A 23,187-nucleotide genomic window follows, 5' to 3' on the forward strand; every position below is an offset into this window, starting at 1 on the left:
ATGAGCAACTCAAGCAAGAAGTACCTCGGCTCACCAAAGACTTGACTCAAGTGAAAGGCAACGCGAAGCAAACCCAACTTCATCAAGATAACACCATCAAGGGAGTGAAGAAGCTTCATGAAGGACAAACCGTGGTTTGCTATGTGTGCCACAAGGAAGGTCACAAGTCCCATGAGTGCAGGGTGAAGAATGGGGGAGGAGCAAAGAAGAAAGAGAAGAAGCAAACAAGCAAGCTCTCCAACACCTACACCAACAAGGTGAACAAGAAGGCCTCCACACCTTATCTCTTGAAGAAGAAGAAAAATGACAAGGTGGTGGCCATCAAGGTAAACAAGCAAGCCAATAATGGGGTCAAACATTTTTGGGTGCCAAAAGAAATAATTTTCAACATGAAGAGCACCAAGAAGGTTTGGATCCTGAAAGGGAAGTGAGAAGTCCAATGGACTTTGGGGAATTTGGAGACTTGGCAAAGTATGGATACATTTCATGGGGTGCATCATGATGGACAAAATCATTGCCAAGTGGGTTAGTTAATACTATGGACCCAAATTCCCCTTCTCATGTTAGGTAACTAGATGTTATTACTTTTAATTGGTACTCCTTTCAATTGGTATTTCTTACAAATTGGCATCTTTATGCATACTAGTTACTCTTCATGCCTATGTTTGCATTTGCATGCTTATATCTTTTGTCATGCATACATTAGGTATATCTTATGGTAGGCTTGCTCGGTTTCACTCTTAACCCTTGGAGCAAATCTACATGGTTTAAAATTGTTTAGGAGCACGGCACATAGCTTGTCTTACAATTGTTCATCTAATATGTGCCAAAGTCCAAATTGTAGATAATCTTTCCTGAATATCATCTTTGAAAATGATTCTCACATTATTGAGATGTCATCTTTCAAGTGGTATTTTGATTCTAAAATCAATGTGCATGATTCCTACATGTATTCCACACTTGTGTGCACACATTTAGGGGGAGGATTACTCTACAAGTTGGATGCTTTGAGACTAACACCTTTTCAAGCTTATCGTGTGTATAGTAGTCCCATTGCAAGGAAAATGGAGTCCCCGGAGTTAAGCATCATTCTTCAAATATCCACCACCAATTGCAAGTGGTAGAAATCAATTTGGTTTCCACATGTGGTATTTCTAAACCACTATCATCATGTTGATTTCATTTTGATATTTATATGCTTTCTCCATGCATTATATAGATTAAATTCCCTTGAGCAATAACTTGCTAATTGTGCATATACTTTGACTTCTATCATATGTATGCATATATTTAGGGGGAGCTTAATCTATATAATGTGAGAGTCAAAAATTGTGACCTATTTCACTCCACATACAAAGGATCACAAAGTTTGACCCTCCCTTGTGCTACTAATGTCTTCCTTTTCGGTGTTTGATTCCAAAGGGGGAGAATTTAGAGGACCAAAAGCAAGCATTAATAATTTACAAGTGGTAATGGTCCGAGAAAGGGAGGATAGTGGATTATGGATTGCCTATGTAATAGGGAGAATATGTAGGAAGCTAGGCGTAAATCCATAATGCCACATGGGGACATTTGCAAGGGCAAGATAAGTTTTTATGTAGTATCTTTTAGTTTTACAAGTAGTATCTTTTAGCATCATATAATCTTGCCCCTTGCATTGCATCCTAGCAAGTAGGTAGTTTTCAAATTTCAATTTTTTTTATTATTTGCTTGCTTTGGTCGTGTTGTCATCAATCACCAAACAGGGGGAGATTGTAAGGAAAATGGACCCTTGGCCCATTTACTTTGGATTTTGGTGTTTGATGACCAACACAACCAAATTGTACTAATGAACTTGCAAGTGATTGTTTTGTAGTTCAATAGGATGCAAGACGTGACTTGGATGAAGGCGATGTGATGATCTGATGATCAGTAGCATAAGCAAGACCCTAGGAGCACAAGAGAAGACCCAAGATATCAAGCAAAGTCCAAGCATGAAGATATGAACCAAGCCGTATGCAAGATCATGAAGAAACGAGCTCACTGAAGTGACCGGACGCTGGAAGAAAGTGACTGGACGCTTCGAAAGCAATGGAAAATATCATAAAATACCAAGAGCAAACCAAAAAGTGGAGAGATAGCTAGGTAGTCAGAAAGCTCATATGAGATGGAGACCTAGTCCTAAGAAGGAAACCTAATGCGGCTAGTGTGGGAAAGCTCCAACCAAAATGGGAAGGTCCATACACGGCGAATGCTGCCGTGAGATCAGGGTCGTTCTTCTTGACAGAAAGCGAAGGTAAAACAACCACCCATACCTAGAACATCGACAGTTTTCATAGGTTCTACATCTAAAATGTAAAAAGGTGGCCTCCGTGGAACTATAAGCAAAGGTCACCGCACCTCCCCTAATTTTCATATTTTCTTTATATTTCATGCAAAAGGGCCTGGATTCTTTTCCTCAAAAAGGGGCTCCTAACGGAGGTGAGGTTTTAATGAGGCAGGACCCATGCAAAAACCTCTGAAAATATAAAGAGGAATTCCCCCAAGAATACCATGAAAAGCGAAGGTCGAAAGTGGCTAGCAACGGAGCCACAGCATTCGACAACACAACAAAGAGGACCTTACTTTGCTTTAGCCAAAGGCTCAAAAGCAAGGAACGACCTCCATGGCTAAATTAGCCTGCAACCTTGACAAAGCCCTCTCCACATTCTGGCATCAAGGATCGATCAAAATGGCCAAAAAGGCCAAAAACCCTGACAAAGACCTACCTTCGCCTGTAGGCATCGGGCAAGAAAAATGCATGGTGAAAACCTATCCTTATCAGGCACCAGATGACTATCAGGGATTAATAGCAAAAGTACAACAGCAATAAAGGCCAAAGATATGCCAAGTACAAAGAAATCCATTTGTCCTATTGCGATTTCAAAACGTATCTAAGCAGTAAACATTGGCCAACCACCAAGATTTATTAAATCATATAAGTAGTAGACTATAAAATCCAATGCCTTACCCCAGCACTAGCCCTAGTCAGTGCATCTTCATAACCCTACATCCAAAAGAGTGCTAGGGGGGAAGCCAAACCAACCAAAAGCCGGTATATTATAGAGCAAAGCAAGAGAAAAATGGAAGTTGGAGTTTCCTTAGGAAAGAGAGACCAGAAGGTATCGTGCAAAGACTCATAAATCCAGTAGCTCGCACACTCTGGCGAAGGCCTCGTTGAAGTTGTACGCATCTTCCACTTGGTGTTGTACAGCCTCCACAGGGCGTTGTATGACCACAGTCCAGCAGCAAGCAGTTAGTGTCAGAGATTGTAGGCGGATATCGCACGAAGGCTCATAACATCCCCCCGCAAGCGAACACACCATCTGGCGCAACTCGGCATCAACCATGTTCGACGGGAGCGTAGCTACTCGAACATAGCCGAAGGCTAAAACAAAGCAATCTAGGCACCAGCAGAGACAATGTCCAAGAAATGCTTCTTCGACCTCCATTGCTTACTCAAATTGCTCTGTGGCCTTCGAACAAGCATCAAGAATAAAGACTAGCGCCTCTGATAAATGCTCAAATTATGCCAAAGCCTTGGCAACATCAACAAGATCAAATATGAGCACCTCAGCTTCTTTGCTGTGATGTGCTAGAGCATCCGTGTCAACTCCAAGCAAGCACAAAGACGGAGGCCAGATCGACAAAACAGACACTAAAGCCTCCACAAGGCGTGCAAGGTCAAAGACCAATACCTTAGCCTCTCCACGCGAGCACACAGACTCATACTCAATGACGACCTGAGAAAAGAATAGTAGAGGCAAGAGAGAGAAAGTAAGCCACAGAAAATGTAACCCTTCGGCTTAGCTAAAACTCATAGTAAGAATCTTTTATAAAAATAGGTGCATAGATAAAGAATCTAGGAAAAGTTCATTACAAAAGCAGATATGATTACAACAACAGTGCATTAGAAGCGCAATAGTACAAAAGTCCGAAAGCAATAACAGAGCAAAGAAAAAAGGCATTAAGGCCTTCCAAGCAACAGTTACAAAGGGCACGAAGGCCAGTCCAACAAATCAACATGAAACTAAGGTTGAGGCCCTCGCCAGGCTAGCGACCTAGTAAACTCCACATGTTTAGTATCAATATCATACTTCACAAAAGCAAACATGTCAAACAGAACGCCAGGGAAAAGCTTCCCGCCAATATTGCCATAGTTCACCGCTAACATAAATCCAGTCTTGATACATAGAAACAGGAGGCGCTTCCTGCACAGGCCCACCGAAGGAGACCTGCGCAAGACAAGTTCACAATTTAGACCTAAATATATATAAAAGGATGGGCGTCTACAGCACACCGCCTTCGACCAAGCCTAAAAAACTAACTAAAACCTAGACACTACACCTCTGGGTCAGCAGGAGCTAGCGTAGGCTCCTGGGGCTTTGGGACTTCGATAGTAGGGGATGGATCCTTTAGAGCCGGCACCTATATAGCTTGGGAAGATTGCGTCCCAGTAGCACCATGCGCAGCCTCCTTCTTCTACAACTCCTGCAAAACAATACAAAGTCATGAATGCAACAAACAAACAACAACAAACCTAAGTGAAAAACAATAATCTGACAAAAACCAACCTCAGCTTGGTGTGCCTCCGCCATCGAGCGAGCCTCTGCCCGGCCAAACTTCACCCAGAATGACTTCATGAAGTGACAAATAGATCTTCTCATAGCGCGGGAACTCACTCCGAGCTCAGCTAGGGCCTCAAGGTCTTTCTCCTACATGCCTTCGATGTGCCAGCAACCTTCCAGCATCAGCATCTTGGAATGGTTGGTGGTAGAGGCTAGGGTTCCAAAGTTGATGGCGCCACCAACAAAGTCAGGCAGCTTCTCGAAGTTGTCCTTCATCCATGAAAAGATGTTGAATGCTGAAGGCTCGGAGGGCATCGAAGACATAGAGCCCCTGAATCATTCGTGGGCACCCACATAGAGCTCAGTTGTGGCCAATCCAGCAGCCTTAGCATCCTTAAGGCGTTTAGTTAATACATCCACTTGCACCTTCAAGGTAGCACCACACTCCCTCTTGGCATACACCTCCTTGCGAAAGATATCAGCCATCTCAATAGTCTTTAGGGTGTGTTCTACAGCCAGTTCCATAGCAGCCTTCACGCCATTTGCCTCCTTGTTTAGCAAATCAACCCTCTTCTATAGCTCCTCCAACTCAGCATGGGCAGTGTGGAGGTCACCAACCTCCCCTACAAGCCGAGCCTTCTTGGCCTCAAGAGTTTCCACTTCTTTCTTCAAGGCCTCGATGGCCAGGTTGTGGTCGACCACCTCCTACATACCACGCTGCTCGATGGCCTTTGAAAGATAATGGCTCTGTCAAGACGAACATCAACCATAGCATAGTAGAGTAACAGTAGAGAAAATGAAAAAGAAGTGTACCACACACTGCTGCTCCAAGTTCATCCACAACAACTTGAAGTAGTCAACATTCTTCAAGTGGTGGCGAAGGCGGCCTAACATCAAATCAAGCATAAGAAACGTAAGACCAAAAGCAAGAAAACAAAAAATATAGAAAAGACAACCTCATGTATCATTGTAAATACCTTCAAGAACATCCACCCACCCACTTATTGTGCTGTTGGAGGCACCTGGAACAACAACCAAACATCAGCAAAACTCAAATAAAATAAAGATAGTGCAGAAACAGAAAACAAGAAGTAAAAGCAAAAGCAAACCTTCGCCGCCATCCACGCCCAGACCAGATGGGCGAGGAGTCGCGCCCGCAAGGAGAGGCCATGGGGGTGCTCCCAAGACAATCTGGGCGAGGTCCACACCCAAAGGATCATTAGGGTTGTCATCAGGGTTCTCGAGGGCCTTTGTCAAACTCGCTAGAAAAATCAAAATAAGTCCCGATAAAACTAAAAAACACAAACAACAATGACACTACTACACAAAGTTTAATGGAGGCGGGCGTTTTTTATTTTCTGCGGCGGGCAAAGCCGTCCGCCGCGGCCTAGAGGCCACGGTAAATCGTGGCTTAACCGCGGCGAGCGGCTTTGCCCGCCGCGGTTAACCGATTTACCGCGGCGGGCGGTGTAACGTGCCCGCCGCGGTAAACATACTTTTACCACGGCGGTCACGTTGAACCGCCCGCCGCGGTAAATTATTTTACCGCGGCGGACACGGTACAGAGCCCGCTGCGGTTATGTTCGTTAGCCGTGGCGGGCATTATTATTTGCCCGCTTCGGTAAATTATTTCCTGAATTAAAAAAAATACAGCAGCCATATAATTAAATTCAAATTCAAATTCAAATTCAAATTCAAATTCAAATCACATCCAGATTTCACAAATTAAACTTAAAAAGTATGCAGGCATTACACATGAGATAATATACATATATATACATTCACTTAGTCGTTCTTGTCATTGTTAATTCATTACATTTACATATTAAAGTCGTTATACATGCCCTAAGGAGTAATCTTGCGGACGCATCATCGTGGGCCATTTCCTCAGCCTCTCATACTCTGGTAAAATCGCTAGCTGGCTGTTCTCATTGAAGAACGTGCTCCCTTCAAGCATATATTTGTCTAAGACAAACTTACATATGTCCGCCTTTGTCTGCGTGAAGGAGTGTTGGGTGCTCTGCACGTCTCTCCACCAGTTCAATCCATTCTTGAGCACCCTCCAACTGCTGCTGTACTGCTTGCACTCCCTCAGGTACTCACAGACGTAGAAGCCATAGGTTTGTGATCCTACCGGTTGTTTGGCACACTGCATGATCGATACACAAGCATTAGAATACAGGCATTAGAACGCTTATGAACAGAACGCACAATTAAACCTTTCAAATACTTACCGGAAAGTTGCGTCTGATTTTGATGCGGTTCTTATGCTTAGCCTTAAAATTCTCTGTTCTTCGATCATAGCATTCAGGATCCTTCACGTACTCCTTATAAGCGCTATATGAAATGTACTAGTATTAGGCAGGGCATTAGAACGCATATGAGAAGACAGTTCAGTCACTTACACTCTGAGGCAATCTTCAAAGGCCTTGTACCCTTTTAAGTTTGGCATTCTCAACGAATCAAATACGCAGGCCCTGCCATCCTGAGGGTAGATGATAAATGCAACCCAGTGACCCTCGAGGCCTTGGCTGCGCCATTGAAACAAAATACAGGTTACAATGAGAAATAATAATACTAGCTAGCTACCCACTTATCTCTACAGGCATGTCTTCGACTTACCCAAAGTGGTAGGCAGCTACGATACACCCATTTCTCCTGATCTTCTTCATTGCTCCTAGTATGTACCTTGAAATGTTCAACTTCTCATTGTCCATCAGTTTCTTCTTGTGCGCCTCTCTCTGTCGCTTGGTCAAGTCTTTCATGGTTGGATGATTGTCATCTAGGTGGTAACCAATGATGACTCTTTGAGCAATATGCATTGGAGATAGATAGATAACATCAAGTTTTAGTTCCTTGGATATATAGGCCATCAACCTGCAAGGACAAGCCATCGTGGCATATATAAGTAGTCTTGACCGATTCAAAAGCAGGTGATATGTGAAACTCGCAATTCATCACTTACATAGAGAACAAGGTGACTTGGGCGATGTCAAGGTCTTGTTCCCGTAGTAGTCTGTACATGTCGTGGAAGTCCACGGGGAGTTCTACATCGTTGCCGGGCAAGTGGAAGTACTCCGCCACAACCTTGACTAGAAAACCATGTAGGCCAGCTTTTGCCGCTTCCATGTACCTGAAATTTAATAAAGCTCTAAATATTAGACGGTTAGAACAAGTGATGACATTATTACCTCACCTTTTTTAACTACTGTGATTCACCCCTCCAGTTTTTTTAACAGAGTTTTGATCCATTACAAGGATTTGAATACTAGCATTGTTAGCACTAGGATTTCATGCCTAGGATTGTGATGGCTGTTAGTGAAAAACTAGAAAATTCCATAATATACATGTAACAAATTGGGCATATTGTTCTTCAGGGCGCATTATAAGTTCCAGTAGATGAATCTTATCTTTTGTTATTGCATCTAATGAATGATTATCAGTTTTAATACCCTGTATTGGCGCAATGGTGCTTTGGCATTGGAACACAAAAAATCTGATGACTTTGCCTCCACGTTTTCTGTCATTTCTCATCCTCCTGTGTTACTATCAAATTGTAGACGCATATAGTTGGAGGACAGACACCACCTTTCAATTTCTTCCTATTTTAGATTGATGATTGTTTCTATCAAATTGGTTAATTTATTTTCTAAGGATTAGGTTCTAGCAATAGCAGAACTGGTTGATTTGTCTATGCCAGAATATGTTTTTTTAAGGGGGGTGAAGTCCAGCAAGGAAGAGTTGTGAACTTGTGAATAGGGGTGTCTTTTTTGCTGGAACTAAGTCTTTCTAAATCATTGCAGATAAATTCACAAGCCAAATGGATTAGGTTCCAATCGATTAACAAACTTAAATTTTTTTCTGAATCAACTAAACAACAGTTGGAATTGGAAATTAAGGAGTAAGACAGGAGAGAAATGTACCAAATTGTAGGTTGCAGCTGTACCAGAGCAGACGAATAGGAGTGCAACCTTGAAGGCCCGACCGCAGGAACGGAGCTCCGGCCACCAGCCTGCGCCCAACAAGCCGTGGGTGGTGGCGCAAGACAGCCGGGGCCCGGGGGCGGTGCAGCACGCCGCCGCTGCTCTGCCAACACCTTTCCGGCGGTGACGCCGGCCGGGCTACGTGAGCACGGCCGTGGGCGAGAAGGGAGCACTCGAGATGGTGGCGGCGGTAGGATCCAGTCACTGCGAGGTGCTAGGGTTCCGGTGAGCAGCCGAGTCGAGAGACTCGAGAGCACGGGGGCGGGGCGCGGGCAAGGGAGAGGAGGACGGGGGCACGGACCGGGCACGGGGAGGAGAACAGGGGCGGGGGTCGGTGCGCGGAGGAGCTCAATCGGCGGTGGAGCCCGGCGGCGGCGGCGTGAGATTTTGGCAGCCCTTCGGGGTAAAACTGAACCGCGCAAAAGACCGCCGAGATGTTGAGGGTAGGTTGTACATGGTGAGCACGACGGGCCAAGTGCTGTGCGAGCTGCTAAGCTCACCGAACGGGTTCATCCCGTCGGTACTTAGCGCGAACCTAACATGCCTGGGCTCCTTGCCAAACTCCGGGTAGGCCTCGTCAAAATCCTTCCACTGCTTGCCATCGGATGGGTGCCGTAGCTTGCCATCGTCGTTCAGGCGGTCAGCAGATGCATGCCAGGACATGAGCTTGGCATCGTCCGGGTTCCCGAATATTGCACGCAGGCGATCGGTCACGGGCAGGTACCACACCGACAGTGCTGGACTTTTCCTGTGCGTGTAACCCTCTTCTTCATCGTCCTGCTGAGCTGAGATCTGTTTGGCCACACTGCTCTTCTTTGCCCCCTTCTTGTTCTTCTTCCGACCACCCCGCAAGCCTCCCTCGTCTTCTGCATCCACGCGACAACCAGCATTTTTCTTGTACCGACTAAAGCCGCAGTGCGGACAACTCGTCAAATTCTCATACTCATTGCCCCGATACAGGATGCAGTGGTTAGGGCATGCATCAAACTTTCTAAGCTTCATCGCCACTGGCCGGATCAGCTTCTTGGCCCGATAAGTATTGGCGGGCACCTTGTTAGCCGTTGGGTACGTGGTGGCAAGGTAGCTTAACAACTCATTGAAGCTAGTGTCAGACCAACCATGACGAGCCTTCAACATCAACATATGGAGGTTAAAACGGAGTGCCGTGCAGTCCTTTGGACAATCGCCGCCGTCCTTATAGAGAGGATCAACTGCCGCCTGTTTCAACTCTCTGAAATTCTCCAACCACTTTGGGCAACCCAACACAACGTCGTCTTCATCGAAGTGTTTGACTAGATCTTCAACAAGCTGCACATCCTTGGGATGGCTCACAGTATCCTAACCATCAACACCGTCGCCGGCTTCGTCGGCCATGTCTTGCATTACATCATCCACCGTGATGTAATCACGACAACTGTTGTCACTGTCGGCTGGCGCAGCTGCTGCGGAAGGATCTTTATTCACCGGTGGTGCTGTCGTCGTCGGCGTCGAAGAGGTAACTCCAGATGCAGCGCCACTCGCACCAACTCTTTCGCCGTGAAATGTCCAGACTGTGTAGCCCTCGATGAAACCATACATGATCAAATGAGTTTGCACCTCGCTGTCTCGGTGGGCTTTCAGGTTCTTGCAACGAGAACATGGACATATGGTTGTCATCCGCTTCAGTCTCTCACGGTGAGCTTTACCAGCCGCAATAAACTTCCTTAATTCAAAGAGGTACCGCGGATCATTCACTCTATCGATCCGGTACATCCATTCCGATCTATCCATCATATCTGCGAACATTATCCATCACAATCAACATTAAATAAAGAAGAATTAGTAGAAATTGATGATTTTTACGTCCAAAATCATGAAAAAGAGAGGAAATGACGTTGTGAAAGATGAAGCATGCATCTATGATGAATCTAAAGTTAAAGAAATACATGACATCATTTTTTCCATTAAAATTGATCTAGATCTAGATCTAGATCTAAAGAGAACTCTAGGTGATGGAAATAAAGAGAGAGGATGGAAGGAGAGAGGGAGAGCCTTTATGAACCTCTTATGATGTCCTCCTCCATCAAATCCAAGCCCTTCAACTCAAATCAAAAGTTTCCTCAAATTTTAGGGCAAAGCCTCCCCCCATGAGTTTTGAGAGAGGAAGACCCGTGGAGAAGAAGGAGGGTCTGAGGTCTGTATATGTACAGGATTTACCGCGGCGGGCAACATAAAACGCCCGCCTCGGTAAATCAAGTCTTTACCACGGCGGGCAGTTTAAAGCGCCCGCTATGGTAAACAGTATTAACCGCGGCGGGCTATTAATACCGCCCGCCGCGGTAAATAACGATTTTCTGCGACGGGCAGGTAAGGTCGCCCGCCGCGGTAAACCAATTTCCCGCAGCGGGCGCCCCGGTGGCCGGCCTCGCTGGCCGGCCACCGGTTAACCGTGGCGGGCAAAAAAGGTGCCCGCCACGGAGCGTGTTTTGGCCACGCTGCGCAAATTCATTCCTGTAGTAGTGTGAAAAACAAAGCTAAAAGGCAACTCACCTAGCTGCAAAGGGCTCGGAACAAAATTTGAGCCACCAGCATCTCCGCATGATGACTTGTGGCCTGAAACCCCATGCTCTAGAATGGAGCAACTAGAGAACTTGCCTCCGCCTCGTCCATAGACACCTATACAGGACCAGTCGTAGGACGACGACGTTCAGTTTTAGCGGCCTCCTCTTCTCTCAGCGAAGAAACATCACCACTACTGGTACCTTTGCCCTCAGAACCGAAAGAATCATTGTCACAGAACCATCCAATTTATAAGAGCACAAGTACAATAGCAATCACCGAAGCGATCAAACCGTCATACTTGAGCCCATATAAACCTGGTAGTCCAACGAAATTGCGGAGGATCTCAAACAACCAACATACAAACCAAGATCGAAGAGATTCAACATAACCAGCCACATGTTACATCATAGTTCACAAATATTTCTCATACATTAGAGTTCGAATAATTATTACAAACCAAGTTTGAAAGTAGCGGAAGCAAAGTAGTTGAACATCAACATCACATGTAGTTTAATACAAAGCCAGAGTCATAGTCATCTCCAACCAAAAGCACAAGGGTGAGATGATATACAGAATGACCCTTGCCCATGGTCCTAGTCCTCATCCACTGCAGGAGCAAGATAGTTCTTGTAGTAGCCATGATACATAATGTTATATGCAACAATGGGAATAAAACCTTGAGTACGAGAAGGTACTCATCTAGACTTACCCGTCCAACTAATATACTAAGACACCAAGGAGTATGCAAGGCTTTATAAGTAGAGCTGGTAGACATTGGTTGTAGAAAAAGCATAAGTTATCCAACATATCTTTAATTGTGAATCACCAGTTATTAATCCTATCTCATACTAGGTTAGCACTATCCTATGCCAACTCCATGCTATTGATGTTGAGTAGCACAATGATAGCTATGCGAACTTCATAGCAATGCCAACTCCATGCTAACTGAGTAGGTGCATATCTCTTCTCTATCTACTTACAAATTTCACACAATGCAATGTCTAAGCTACACATGACAGTTACAAGTTTACATCATAACTGAAGTTCTGCTTATCCAAATGCTGTGATCTTGGACTTTTTGGAAAGCTTGTAAAATTTTCTACAACTCTTATTTAATCACCAAAAGCTAATTCACAATCTATCCTAAACAAAACAGACAATCTATCCTGTGCTGTCTAGAAATTCCAGAGAACAAGCATTTCGGAAAACTAACTTTAAACAGCTATAACTCCTAAACCCTTTGGCCTATTGCCATGAAATTATAACACAAGATAGATGAAGAAGTTCTCTACAACTTTGTTATTAACCATTTCTACAGCAAGAATCATTTTGACTATGCAACATACCAAACCACAGAATCTATCCGAAAACACTTTACATTGAATTATAAAGCAACAATATTTTTACTACATATAAGCATTCAAAATTTGGCATCACCAAGTATACCAACAGTTCAAGCACATCAAATACACTCAAGAAAACATAATGGCCAAGCCCAAACTATTCATTTAAATGTCTTTATTAATTTAATTAGATAATTGGGGAAAATAACAAACACATACTAAATGTGCACAATAAATTCTCAGAAACTTATAGTGGCTTCCGAGTGCTACAAATAGACTACTGTAAAAGTTTCATGCCATTTCACCATGTATAACATCCTTTACAAAAATAACAAGCTAGCAAGGCCTATTTTAGTGAAAATAGTAAACCCTAAAGAAAAGTGTCAAACAACAGATTATATATTTTTCCTAGCTTCTTATTCATGCCATACTATTGTATAAAAATTTGCATATCAATATGTTACATATTTTTATCCCTACAATTTTCCTCAGAAAATACTATTTATTACTAGATAAATAGAAAGACCCTACTCCAAACAAGTTTACAGTAAGTTTATTATTTTTCCTAGCTAAATCATGTCAACACAAGTCCAACAAAATTGGAACCACAATTTTATGAGTTTTCTATATCAAGATATCTATTTTACAAGATTACTAACATTCAAAAAGTACTTATTTAAATAAATTTTAATCACCAAGACAAATACCCGAAAATGTACATTTAATATTTTTATAAAAAAACTACACTTCCTAAGGATTACAACAAAATTTGGTTCACCAGAATTGGACCTATATAACTCCACTTATGATTTTCCAAAGGTGCATGCAAATCTAGAAATAAATGAACTATCTTTCTATTCCACAGTCACTGACAGCAGGGGTCTACGAAACAGACGGGCCCACGTGTCAGTGAAAGAAAAACAGAGGAACAGCGCTGCTCAACGCGGATCGGCTGGACTTCGTTGACGGCGAGCCTTTCCGGTGACGGCATCGATACTACAAGCATCCCCATGACATTGCGCACACGTTGAGCTACCTAGTTGGACCTATTGCCGGAGCTAACGACGACGGCAGCGACCATGATGGCATGACGGAGCTGGTTGATTGCGAGGCGCTGGCGCTGGCTGTGATAGCATGACCTAGGGCTCGGCCAAGCTTCTACTGGCTATGGTGAAGCTAGCGCACACGCTATCGAGGCAAGTGGCGGTCGGATGCGGACTGGCCACGACGACGGGGCACGGCGGTGGAACACCGGTGAGGTCATGCGCGGCGAGAAGACCTTACTGAGCGCTTCTAGCTAGCAATGCAGGTGCGGTGGTGTGGTGGAGTCAAGATGGCGCTGCTCCGGTGACGAATGCGTGACGTGGTGTGAGCTAGGGCCGGCAATGGCGATGGCGATGAGCTCGTGCTGCTGTGGGTGAGCACGAAGGCGAAGGAGAAGGCGGGAAATGGAAATCCGAGCGTGGGGCATCACGGGCGAGCGCTGGGTCTTGAGTTGGTGTGCTACAGCCCGATGTGGCCTGACCGAGCGTGCCAATGGTGATGCGTGGCCTCCACGCAGCATTCAAGTTCTGAAGCCGGTCGGCACTGTAGACGCGATGCAGTTCGGCCATCAGAGGCGATGCCTGAGCCTGACAGCGTGTTTTCAAGGTGATCAAACTCCTAATCCGTAGCTCATTAGCGCAAACAGTCTAAACCAATGTTAAAGCCCTATATACCATCTTGAACTTCTATTAAAGGATCAAGTTCTAATTCTCAACCAATACATAGTAAAATCATCCCAAATTCGAGCCAATCAAACTGGAAATCCGAAAAGACTTAGAAAATTTTCTAAGTGCTGGAAATTATGTCTTTCTGATTTTTGTGAGCTCAAAAAGACCAAGCTATGCACTGAATTAGCTCATGACCCAAAAATAAAAGTTGCCACTCTACTCAAATACTACAACTTTGCTTAGGGGTGCTTTACCATGCAAATTCTCTATGACATAGTTCAAACTAGGTCAAACATACAACTTAAATTAGATGTCATACACCATATCAATGACTTAGACTAAACTAGCCTTAGTCATGAATACCAAAGTTGTTCCTTATGCTATTATAAACATGTTTAAGGTACTCTTAAGGTTCCACACACATTTCATACATTGGTTACATGTAAACCCTAACATAAGTAATGAAATTAAGTGATAACACATGCAATATAAGCCAACAAAAGGATAGTAATTGAGATGCTCATGCTCATGCATGCTCATGGATGCTTATGATCATGCAATGTCAAGGTTACACTACTACACAAATGATTAACCGCGACACCCCCCCGATGGCCTCCGAGGCGGGCGTCCATTTTAGCCCGCCACGGTTAATCCCGTGATTTACCGATGCGGGCATTTTTTATTTACCGTGACAGGCTCTTTTGTCCGCCATAGTAAATTAATTTACTGTGGCGGGCGTCTTAAGATGCCCGCCACGAAAAATACCCTATTAACCATAGCGGGCGTCTTAAGAAGCCCGCCACGGTAAATCGATTTACCGTGACGGGCATTTTATAAAGCCCGCTTTAAAAAATAAGGCCCAAACTCTCAGCCCAGAAGAAGCCCATCTCAGCTTTTCTACTGGGCTCGTATATAAGTGGCACTTCACTTGTGAACCCTAGCCTCACTCCACATCCCCAGCCGCCTCCCTCTCTCATCCCCGACTCATGCGACCGCGCGCCTCCTCCTCTCTTCCCTCCGCCGTGCGCCACCCCGCGACGGCGGCTCCCGGGTGCTCGTGCGGCGGTGGCCCTCTGAGCTCGCACGCGGTGGCGACCCTCGGAGCTCAGGCGCTCCCTCCTTCTCTTCCTCTCTCCCTCCCTCGTCAGCGGGGGAGGCCCCCACGGCGTGGATCCACGACGGGGGAAACGCAAGGAGGCGGTCATGGCGTGGTTTCACGACTGCGCAAGAAGGTGGTGCCAGCCCGGATCCACGGTGGTTTCCGGCGCAAGGTGGTGTCGGCTTCTCTCCTTTGAGGTTCGTAGACAGAGGTCTAGATCCGGAGGTCGAGGAGGTCTAGATCCCCGGCCGTCTCCCTCTTCCTCTCTTCAATCTCCCTCACTCGTCCCTCTCTCCTCTTTGTAGATCGGGCCACGGCGGGTCCAGATCCAGCGGCGTCGCTCCTCCTGGTGGCGGATCCAGGGGTGGATCGACCGGATCCGGTGGTGGATCCTCCGGCGGGGGCGACGACGGCGCTGCAGCCCTGGATGGGCTCGACGAGCCTGTGGATGGGCTTGGCGGGCCTGTCCAGGGTTTTTTCTCTTTTTTTTGTTTTTTCGGAATGATTTACCGTGGCGGACATTCTTAGTTGCCCGCCGTGGTAAATCGATTAACCGCGGTGGGCAAAGGTGCCCGCCGCGGCAAGGCCATGATTTACCGTGACCTTCTCGCCGCGGCGGACGCCTTTGCCCGCCGCGGAAAAGCAAAAATGACCGCCGCGCAAAAGCATTCTATAGTAGTGTTAAATGCATGCTTAACACCCAGGGTGTTACAGCCCTTCCCCCCCCCTAACAGAAATCTTGTCCCGAGATTGCACGACCTACAATTCCTCGTAGAAACTTGGATAAACCTCACGAAGATAATCCTCACGTTCCCATGTAGTGTCTTGCTCACTATGATTATTCCAAATCACCTTGTAGAACTTGATGACTTTGCTACGTGTCACTCTTTCCATTACTTCAAGCACTCGAATTGGTCTTTCTTCATAGGTCAAATCTGACTGAATCTTGATACTAGTGGGTTCAATTGCTTCCTCGGGCACACGAAGGCATTTCTTGAGTTGGGAGACATGAAAAACACTTAATGTAGATTTCATTTCTGGAGGTAACTAGAGTTTGTAGGCTACTGGCCCTTTTCGTGCAATGATCTGGTATGGTCCAATATACCTAGGAGCAAGTTTTCGCTTCACTCCAAATCTTTGTACTCTCCTCATTGGGGATACCTTCAGATACACATAATCTCCAACTTAGAACACAATAGGATTTCTCCTCTTATATGCATAACTCTTTTGTCTTGATTGAGCGGCCTCTATATGTTGTCGAATGAATTGGACTCATTCTTTAGCCTCTTTGACAAAGTCAATTCCATAATACCTTCTTTCACCAAGCTCAATCCAATTTAGAGGGGTCCTACACTTGCGACCATATAAAGCTTCAAACAGAGCCATCTTGATACTCTCTTGATAACTATTATTGTAGGAGAATTCAACCAAAGGTAACCAATCCTCCCATGAACCCTTGGAAGAAATCACACATGCTCTTAACATATCTTCCAAGATCTAATTCACATGTTTAGTTTGACCTACGGTCTAAGGGTGATAAGCAGAGCTACAAAACAATGTGGTACCTAAGTACTTGTGCAGATGTTCCCAAAAATGATTAACAAATTGGGTCCCACGATCTGATACAATACTCTTAGGTACACCATGCAATCTAATAATTTGCTCAATGTATAACTTTGCATATTGATGAGGTGTATACTTGACATTGACAGGAATAAAATGTGTAGACTTGGTGAGGCGGTCAACAATTACCCAAATAGAATCATGATCCTTTTGGGTATTTGGAAGTCCGACAATAAAACCCATACTAATGTCATCCCATTTCCAACTTGGAATGGACAGTGGCTAAAGTAACCCTGCTGGTTTCATATGAATGGCCTTAACTCGGCAACAATTATCACATCTAGCAACATATGCCGCAATTTCTTTCTTCATTTTTGTCCATCAAAACCTAGTCTTCAAATCTTGGTACATCTTGTTGCTACCCGGGTGAATTGATAGCTTGGAAGAATGAGCTTCCTCTAGGATTTGGTTCCTTAATTCCCTATCTTTCGGCACAACAAGCCGATCTTTAAACCATAGAACACCATTCTCATCCAATCGAAAATGCTCACTTTCTTCTTCTTTCATCTTTCTCTTGATATGGAATATACCAACATCAGTCTTTTGGAGCTCAATGATCTTTGACTCTAGAGAACAACTAACTGTGATATTATGTAGGACTGCCGGATGCAATAAGTTAAAACCATATTCCAACAAAGAATTTCCATGATACTTCTGACTTAAGGCATCAGCAACTACATCGACCTTGCCCAGATGATAATGCACTTCAAGGTTGTAATCCTTGATCAATTCTAACCATCTGCGCTGCCTCATGTTCAACTCAGGTTGAGTGAAAATGTACTTAAGGCTCTTATGATCAGTATAGATGTGGCAAACATTACCAAGCAAGTAATGTCTCCAAATTTTTAGAGCATGGACAACTGCTGCAAGCTCTAAATCATGTGTTGGATAGTTGACTTCATGCTTTCTCAACTGGCGTGAGGCATAAGCAATGACTCGGCCTTCCTGCATTAAAGCACACCCTAAACCGATAACTGGGGCATCACAAAATACATCAGGGTTTCTCAATGTTAGGCTGTGTTAACACAGGAGCAGTAGTTAACAAAGTCCGCAAAGTGTGCAAAGCTGCTTCACACTCCGGTGTCCACACAAACCTCTCATCTTTCTGAAGTAACCTCATCATAGGTTTGGATATCTTGGAGAAATCTGGGATAAACCGACGATAGTATCCAGCTAAACCAAGAAAACTTCAAACTTCATGAACTGAGGTTGGGGCTTTCCAATCCATCACTTCTTGCACCTTGGATGGGTCTACAGAAATTCTATCCTCCAATAACACGTGACCTAGGAAAGGTACCTTCTTCAACCAAAACTCACATTTACAAAACTTTGCATACAACTTATGCTCTCTTAGTCTCGACAATACCACTCTCAAGTGCTCTTCATGTTCTTTTGCCATCTCAGAATAAATCAAGATATCATCGATGAACACAACCATGAACTTGTCAAGTTTGGGCATGAACACCGAGTTCATCAAGTACATGAGTAGGTAGGAGCATTGGTCAATCCAAAACACATGACTAAATACTCATAAAGACCGTACCTAGTGAAAAAAGCCATCTTAGGTATGTCTTCTGGCCTAATCTCGATTTGATGATAACCTAACCTCAAATCAATCTTAGAGAACACTTTTGTTTTTGACAATTGATCAAACAAGATATCAATGCGAGGCAAAGGATACTTGTTCTTGATAGTAACAGCATTGAGTGGTCGATAATCCACACACATCCGCAAAGACTTGTCCTTCTTTTTTACGAATATGGCTAGACAACCCCATGGTGATGAACTAGGGCGAATAAGACCCTTCTCTAAGAGTTCATGCAATTGAATCTTGAATTTTGCTAATTCATTGGGAGGCATTCTATATGGTCTTTGGGAAATAGGTGTGGTACCAGGTAACAACTCTATCTCTTTGTCCAATGGTAACCCTAGCAATTCATCAGGAAAGACATCCAGAAATTCACATACTACCGGAATATCAACAAGGGCCACAGGCTAGATAGCATTGGCCACATTATGGAGATTAAACTCCCTAGGAAGGGGTACTAGAAAAGCCTCATTATTCTTGGGATCCCTCAACATAATGGTTCTAGTCGAGGTATCAATAAGAACACCATGGTTCTTCATCCAATTCATCCCCAAGATCACATCAATACCCAATCTTAGTAATATCACTAAGTTTGCAGTATACTCCCATTCACTTATTTGGATGCGTACATCTCTAACTATCTGATTGGTAGAAATGTTACTCCCAGCTGCACTTATACAATACCCACCTTTGTCTACTATGATTATTTTCTGATCATACTTGGATGCAAAAGTTGGACTCATGAATGAATGTGAAGCTCCATAATCAAATAAAACAACTATAGGATGATGATTCATAAGAAACATACCAGCCAGTGACTACTTCACTAGATGGAATCTCTTCCATGGTGGTATAGTGCACATGTCCCTGATGTCCATTTGAGTTGCCTAGCTTCTGATTGCTGTTCTTCTTGGGATAAGGGCAATTTCTTGCCTATGGCCCGTCTTGTTGTAGTTCCAGCATGGCATACTGCTAGGTGGAACATTGGAGCTACCTTGTCTAGTGCTACCCTTTGGTAGGGCAATGGAGTAGGCCTTGCTGATAAACCTTCTAGTTCTGACTGGGCTGCGCCTTCTTCTGAGGTGGTCTATACTTTGGAGCAGGGAGGGCGGAACTGGGGTCTCCCGGACGGTAGGAGCTTTGGACTAGGATAGCACCTACTTCAAAAGCTCTCTTGCGATTCTTGGATGTTCTATAGATGTTGTTGTGATTCTCTTGGGTTAATGCATCACTAATAAACTCATTGAAAGTAGGACTTTTGTTGTTAGCAAGTGTCTTCATCAGTTTCGGGCTAAGTCCCCGCTTGAAACTGGCAATCTTTTTGGCATCTGTATCCATAAACTCTATGGCATACCATGACAAGTTGTTAAAGGCATGCAGATACTCAGTCAAAGTCTTAGTACCCTGTGTTAGCCTCATGAATTCTGTATGCTTCATACTCATCAGACCTAGGGGAATATAATGTCCCCTAAATGTAGCCTTGAATTGATTCCAGGTGATTTGAGCATCTTTAGGCAAAGTGGATCTATGATGACTCCACCATATGCCCGCAGGCCCATCCAGCTGGTGCAATGCATATTCAGTCTTTAGGTGCTCGGTGAGCCTCAAAAGGTGGAACTTCTGTTCAATTGTATTCAGCCACTCATCTGACTGCAATGGTTCTTCTGCTTCCTTAAAAACAAAAGGCTTGGTGTCGAGAAAGTCCTTGAAAGTACTGAACTGATTAGGTTCAGGTTCTTGATGCTGGTCTCTTCCACATCCTTGGCCAACATTCTGCGCAAGACTGCGCAGCACTTTTCCCATGGCACATTGAGTCTCCATGAGTTGAGCCATCATCACTGCTGGGGTAGGATGCGGTGGTGGGGGAAGATCCTCATTGCCATTGCCATGGCCATCACTACCACTTGCATCATCACCAAAAGTTCCCCTACTGAGTGCGCGTCATCTGCGAAATTGCAACACAAGTGATTATTAGATGATGTCAAGAAATTGCATGAAGAATTGTATAATCATGCCATACTATAATTACTAGAGAGAATAGTAAATTCATACAATAATATAGAGGCACAATAATTCAATTCCACAATATAACATCACCAAATGATCACTTATCGTGCTCACAACGTGTTCCATACATGCCAAATTTTTATGTCAAACACAACTGGAAATCCATTAAACTAGTGCAATTGTCACAAATAGTACATGCATAGTTCCAATCACAACACAAGGGTACATCATGAAATTGAGACATACATTATGAGTTCCTTACATAATGATCAAGAATAAAGAGCTAAGACATCAAGCTCGCTACTACTACAGCTAAGCTACTCCTGTGAGTGGTCACTGTCGACGTCGGACACACCATCACCATGGTCGTCCTCCCAAGGCTCCACCTCTTCATCTTCGGGCTCTTCCTTAGCATCCATGCCCATGCCATCATCTTCGGCAATCAACACATTACACTCATCTTCCACCACTGGGCTGCAGGAATAATTGGGTTGATTATATTGTTGAGGCGATGAACATCAATCTAAAGCTCGTCGATCTGGTGGATGAGCTTCTGCTCCCTTTGCTCAAACTCAGTGGCTTGCCTAGCAGTCTAGAATATTGTTCTGATCCTAGCTACCTCTCTGTTTTCAGCAAGACGTATGACCTCGTCCCTCTCAGCATGGATGCCCTATAATTCATCTCTAGCCGCATCTCTTTCTGCCACTGCACGGACAAACTGCCCTCAACGAGCGTCTAAGGCTATCATCTAATTACCAATTTCATTCTAGGCTACCCTAACTGCCCTATGGTGCCTGCGCACACGTGCTCAGATCCTACGCTATGCGGCCTATGCTCTTTGGAGCTCTAGCAAGCAGTTGATGTCGCTATCTTGGCATGAATAAAACATCCTCATGACTGCATACATAGCACTCATTGCAGCATTACTGCTTCCAGCTCTTTCATCCCTATCTCTGACTAAAGCATTACCTGCCTTGTTGGGTCCAAGCAATCTGTGAGACATCCACACTGGGGAAAAGATCCAACTGGCCTATTCACAAGCTCATCCCCGAATTCCTGACAAATCTCACTGAGAACCTCAAAAGCTGCCACTTGGGCACCTTCCCATGGGCTCTATCCATCTAACTCTACACTCCATCCTTGCCACTGAGGATTGTCCTCATGGGCTGCGATAGTGACTCGCACATCATACCACCTCTGTCCTTTAGTTACTACTTCCCTCCAAAAGTATTGAGGCGGTTCTGCGTACCCGATAGAGTTCAGCACCCGCCACAGTAAGGTTAGAGTTCCAAACAATGCCAGAAAAGTGTCGCTAGCAACATGGGCTCTTGGGGCTACCATCTGTAACAAAAGGTTACACTTGAGTGAGACAACGTGATGATAGATACGAGTTACTTAACCATAAGATCATTTAAGGGGGAAACAATGTAGGAACATGAATGAATGGTGCATCATGATGTATGCTCATTCCGTACGTCCTCACAAACTTAGAAAAAAAATCCTAATGACATACGCGGTGGCATACATACGTTCTCTCAATATAATCGTAACTAAACAAACTACACTGTTTCGTTGTTAGTATACCTACAGAGAATTCATTTTAGCCCAACCCAACAGATATAAGTACAGAAATGTAAGTCTGGGCTCTAGGTTGCAACTAAATACTTCCATATATGTATACCCATACATATACTTCTGTATCAAAGCTACCCGATGACAATTTATACCCACAATTAAATACGCACCATACACACATGCAAGCATGCATATACAGCCGTATCAAAACTAGCTCTCCCCGACCTACACGCTCACATCTTGCGGTCATGCCGCTCATCAACTTACCTTCTTACCTTGGTGTAGAGGCATTTGATCCATGCATTATCATTCAAGTGAATGGCATCCATACAACAGCATGCCATATGGACAACTGACAGTAAAACTCCCCATGTTAGTACTTAAATAGCCACCTAAAAGTCCTTAACTGGGCATAAAGGAGATGACCACTGTCACACTTTAGATTTTTGTAACACAAAACCTTTGTTTTTAAATACACATATGACAAGTTTAATGTTGAAACCTGGCTCTAATGCTAGCTGTCACAGAACCGTCCAATTTATAAGAGTACAAGTACAATAGCAATCACCAAAGCGATCAAACCGTCATACTTGAGCCCATATAAACCCGGTAGTCTAATGAAATCACGGATGATCTCAAACAACCAACATACAAACCAAGATCGTAGAGATTCAACATAACCAGCCACATGTTACATCATAGTTCACAAATATTTCTCATATATCAGAGTTCGAATAATTATTACAAACTAAGTTTGAAAGTAGTAGAAGCAAAGTAGTTGAACATCAACATCACACGTAGTTTAATACAAAGCCAGAGTCATAGTCATCTCCAACCAAAAGCACAAGGGTGAGATGATATATAGAAATGACCATTGCCCATGGTCCTAGTCCTCATCCACTACAGGAGCAAGACAGTTCTTGCAGTAGCCATGATACATAACGTTATCTGCAACAATGGGAATAAAACCCTGAGTATGAGAAGGTACTTAGCTAGACTTACCCGTTCAACTAATATACTAAGACACCAAGGAGTATACAAGGCTTTATAAGTAGAGCTGGTAGACATTGGTTGCAGAAAAAGCATAAGTTATCCAACATATCTTTAATTGTGAATCACCAGTTATTAAT

At 44.1% G+C, this 23,187-nt stretch overlaps 1 protein-coding gene across 1 annotated transcript; it reads right to left on the reverse strand.

Annotated features, from left to right (window-relative positions):
* Positions 1-19,525: 19,525 nt before the first annotated feature.
* Positions 19,526-20,278, reverse strand: LOC136469883 (uncharacterized). The gene has a single exon (XM_066467906.1). The coding sequence runs from the start codon at positions 20,276-20,278 to the stop codon at positions 19,526-19,528; it is 753 nt and encodes a 250-aa protein (XP_066324003.1).
* Between the last annotated feature and the right edge of the window lie 2,909 nt (positions 20,279-23,187).

Source organism: Miscanthus floridulus, chromosome 8 (genome assembly GCF_019320115.1).
Source record: "Miscanthus floridulus cultivar M001 chromosome 8, ASM1932011v1, whole genome shotgun sequence".
Lineage (NCBI taxonomy): Eukaryota > Viridiplantae > Streptophyta > Magnoliopsida > Poales > Poaceae > Miscanthus > Miscanthus floridulus.

Excerpts from the sequence above, each read along its gene's own strand:
- LOC136469883 (XM_066467906.1), bottom strand. The coding sequence starts at position 20,278 with ATGGGAAAAGTGCTGCGCAGTCTTGCGCAGAATGTTGGCCAAGGATGT.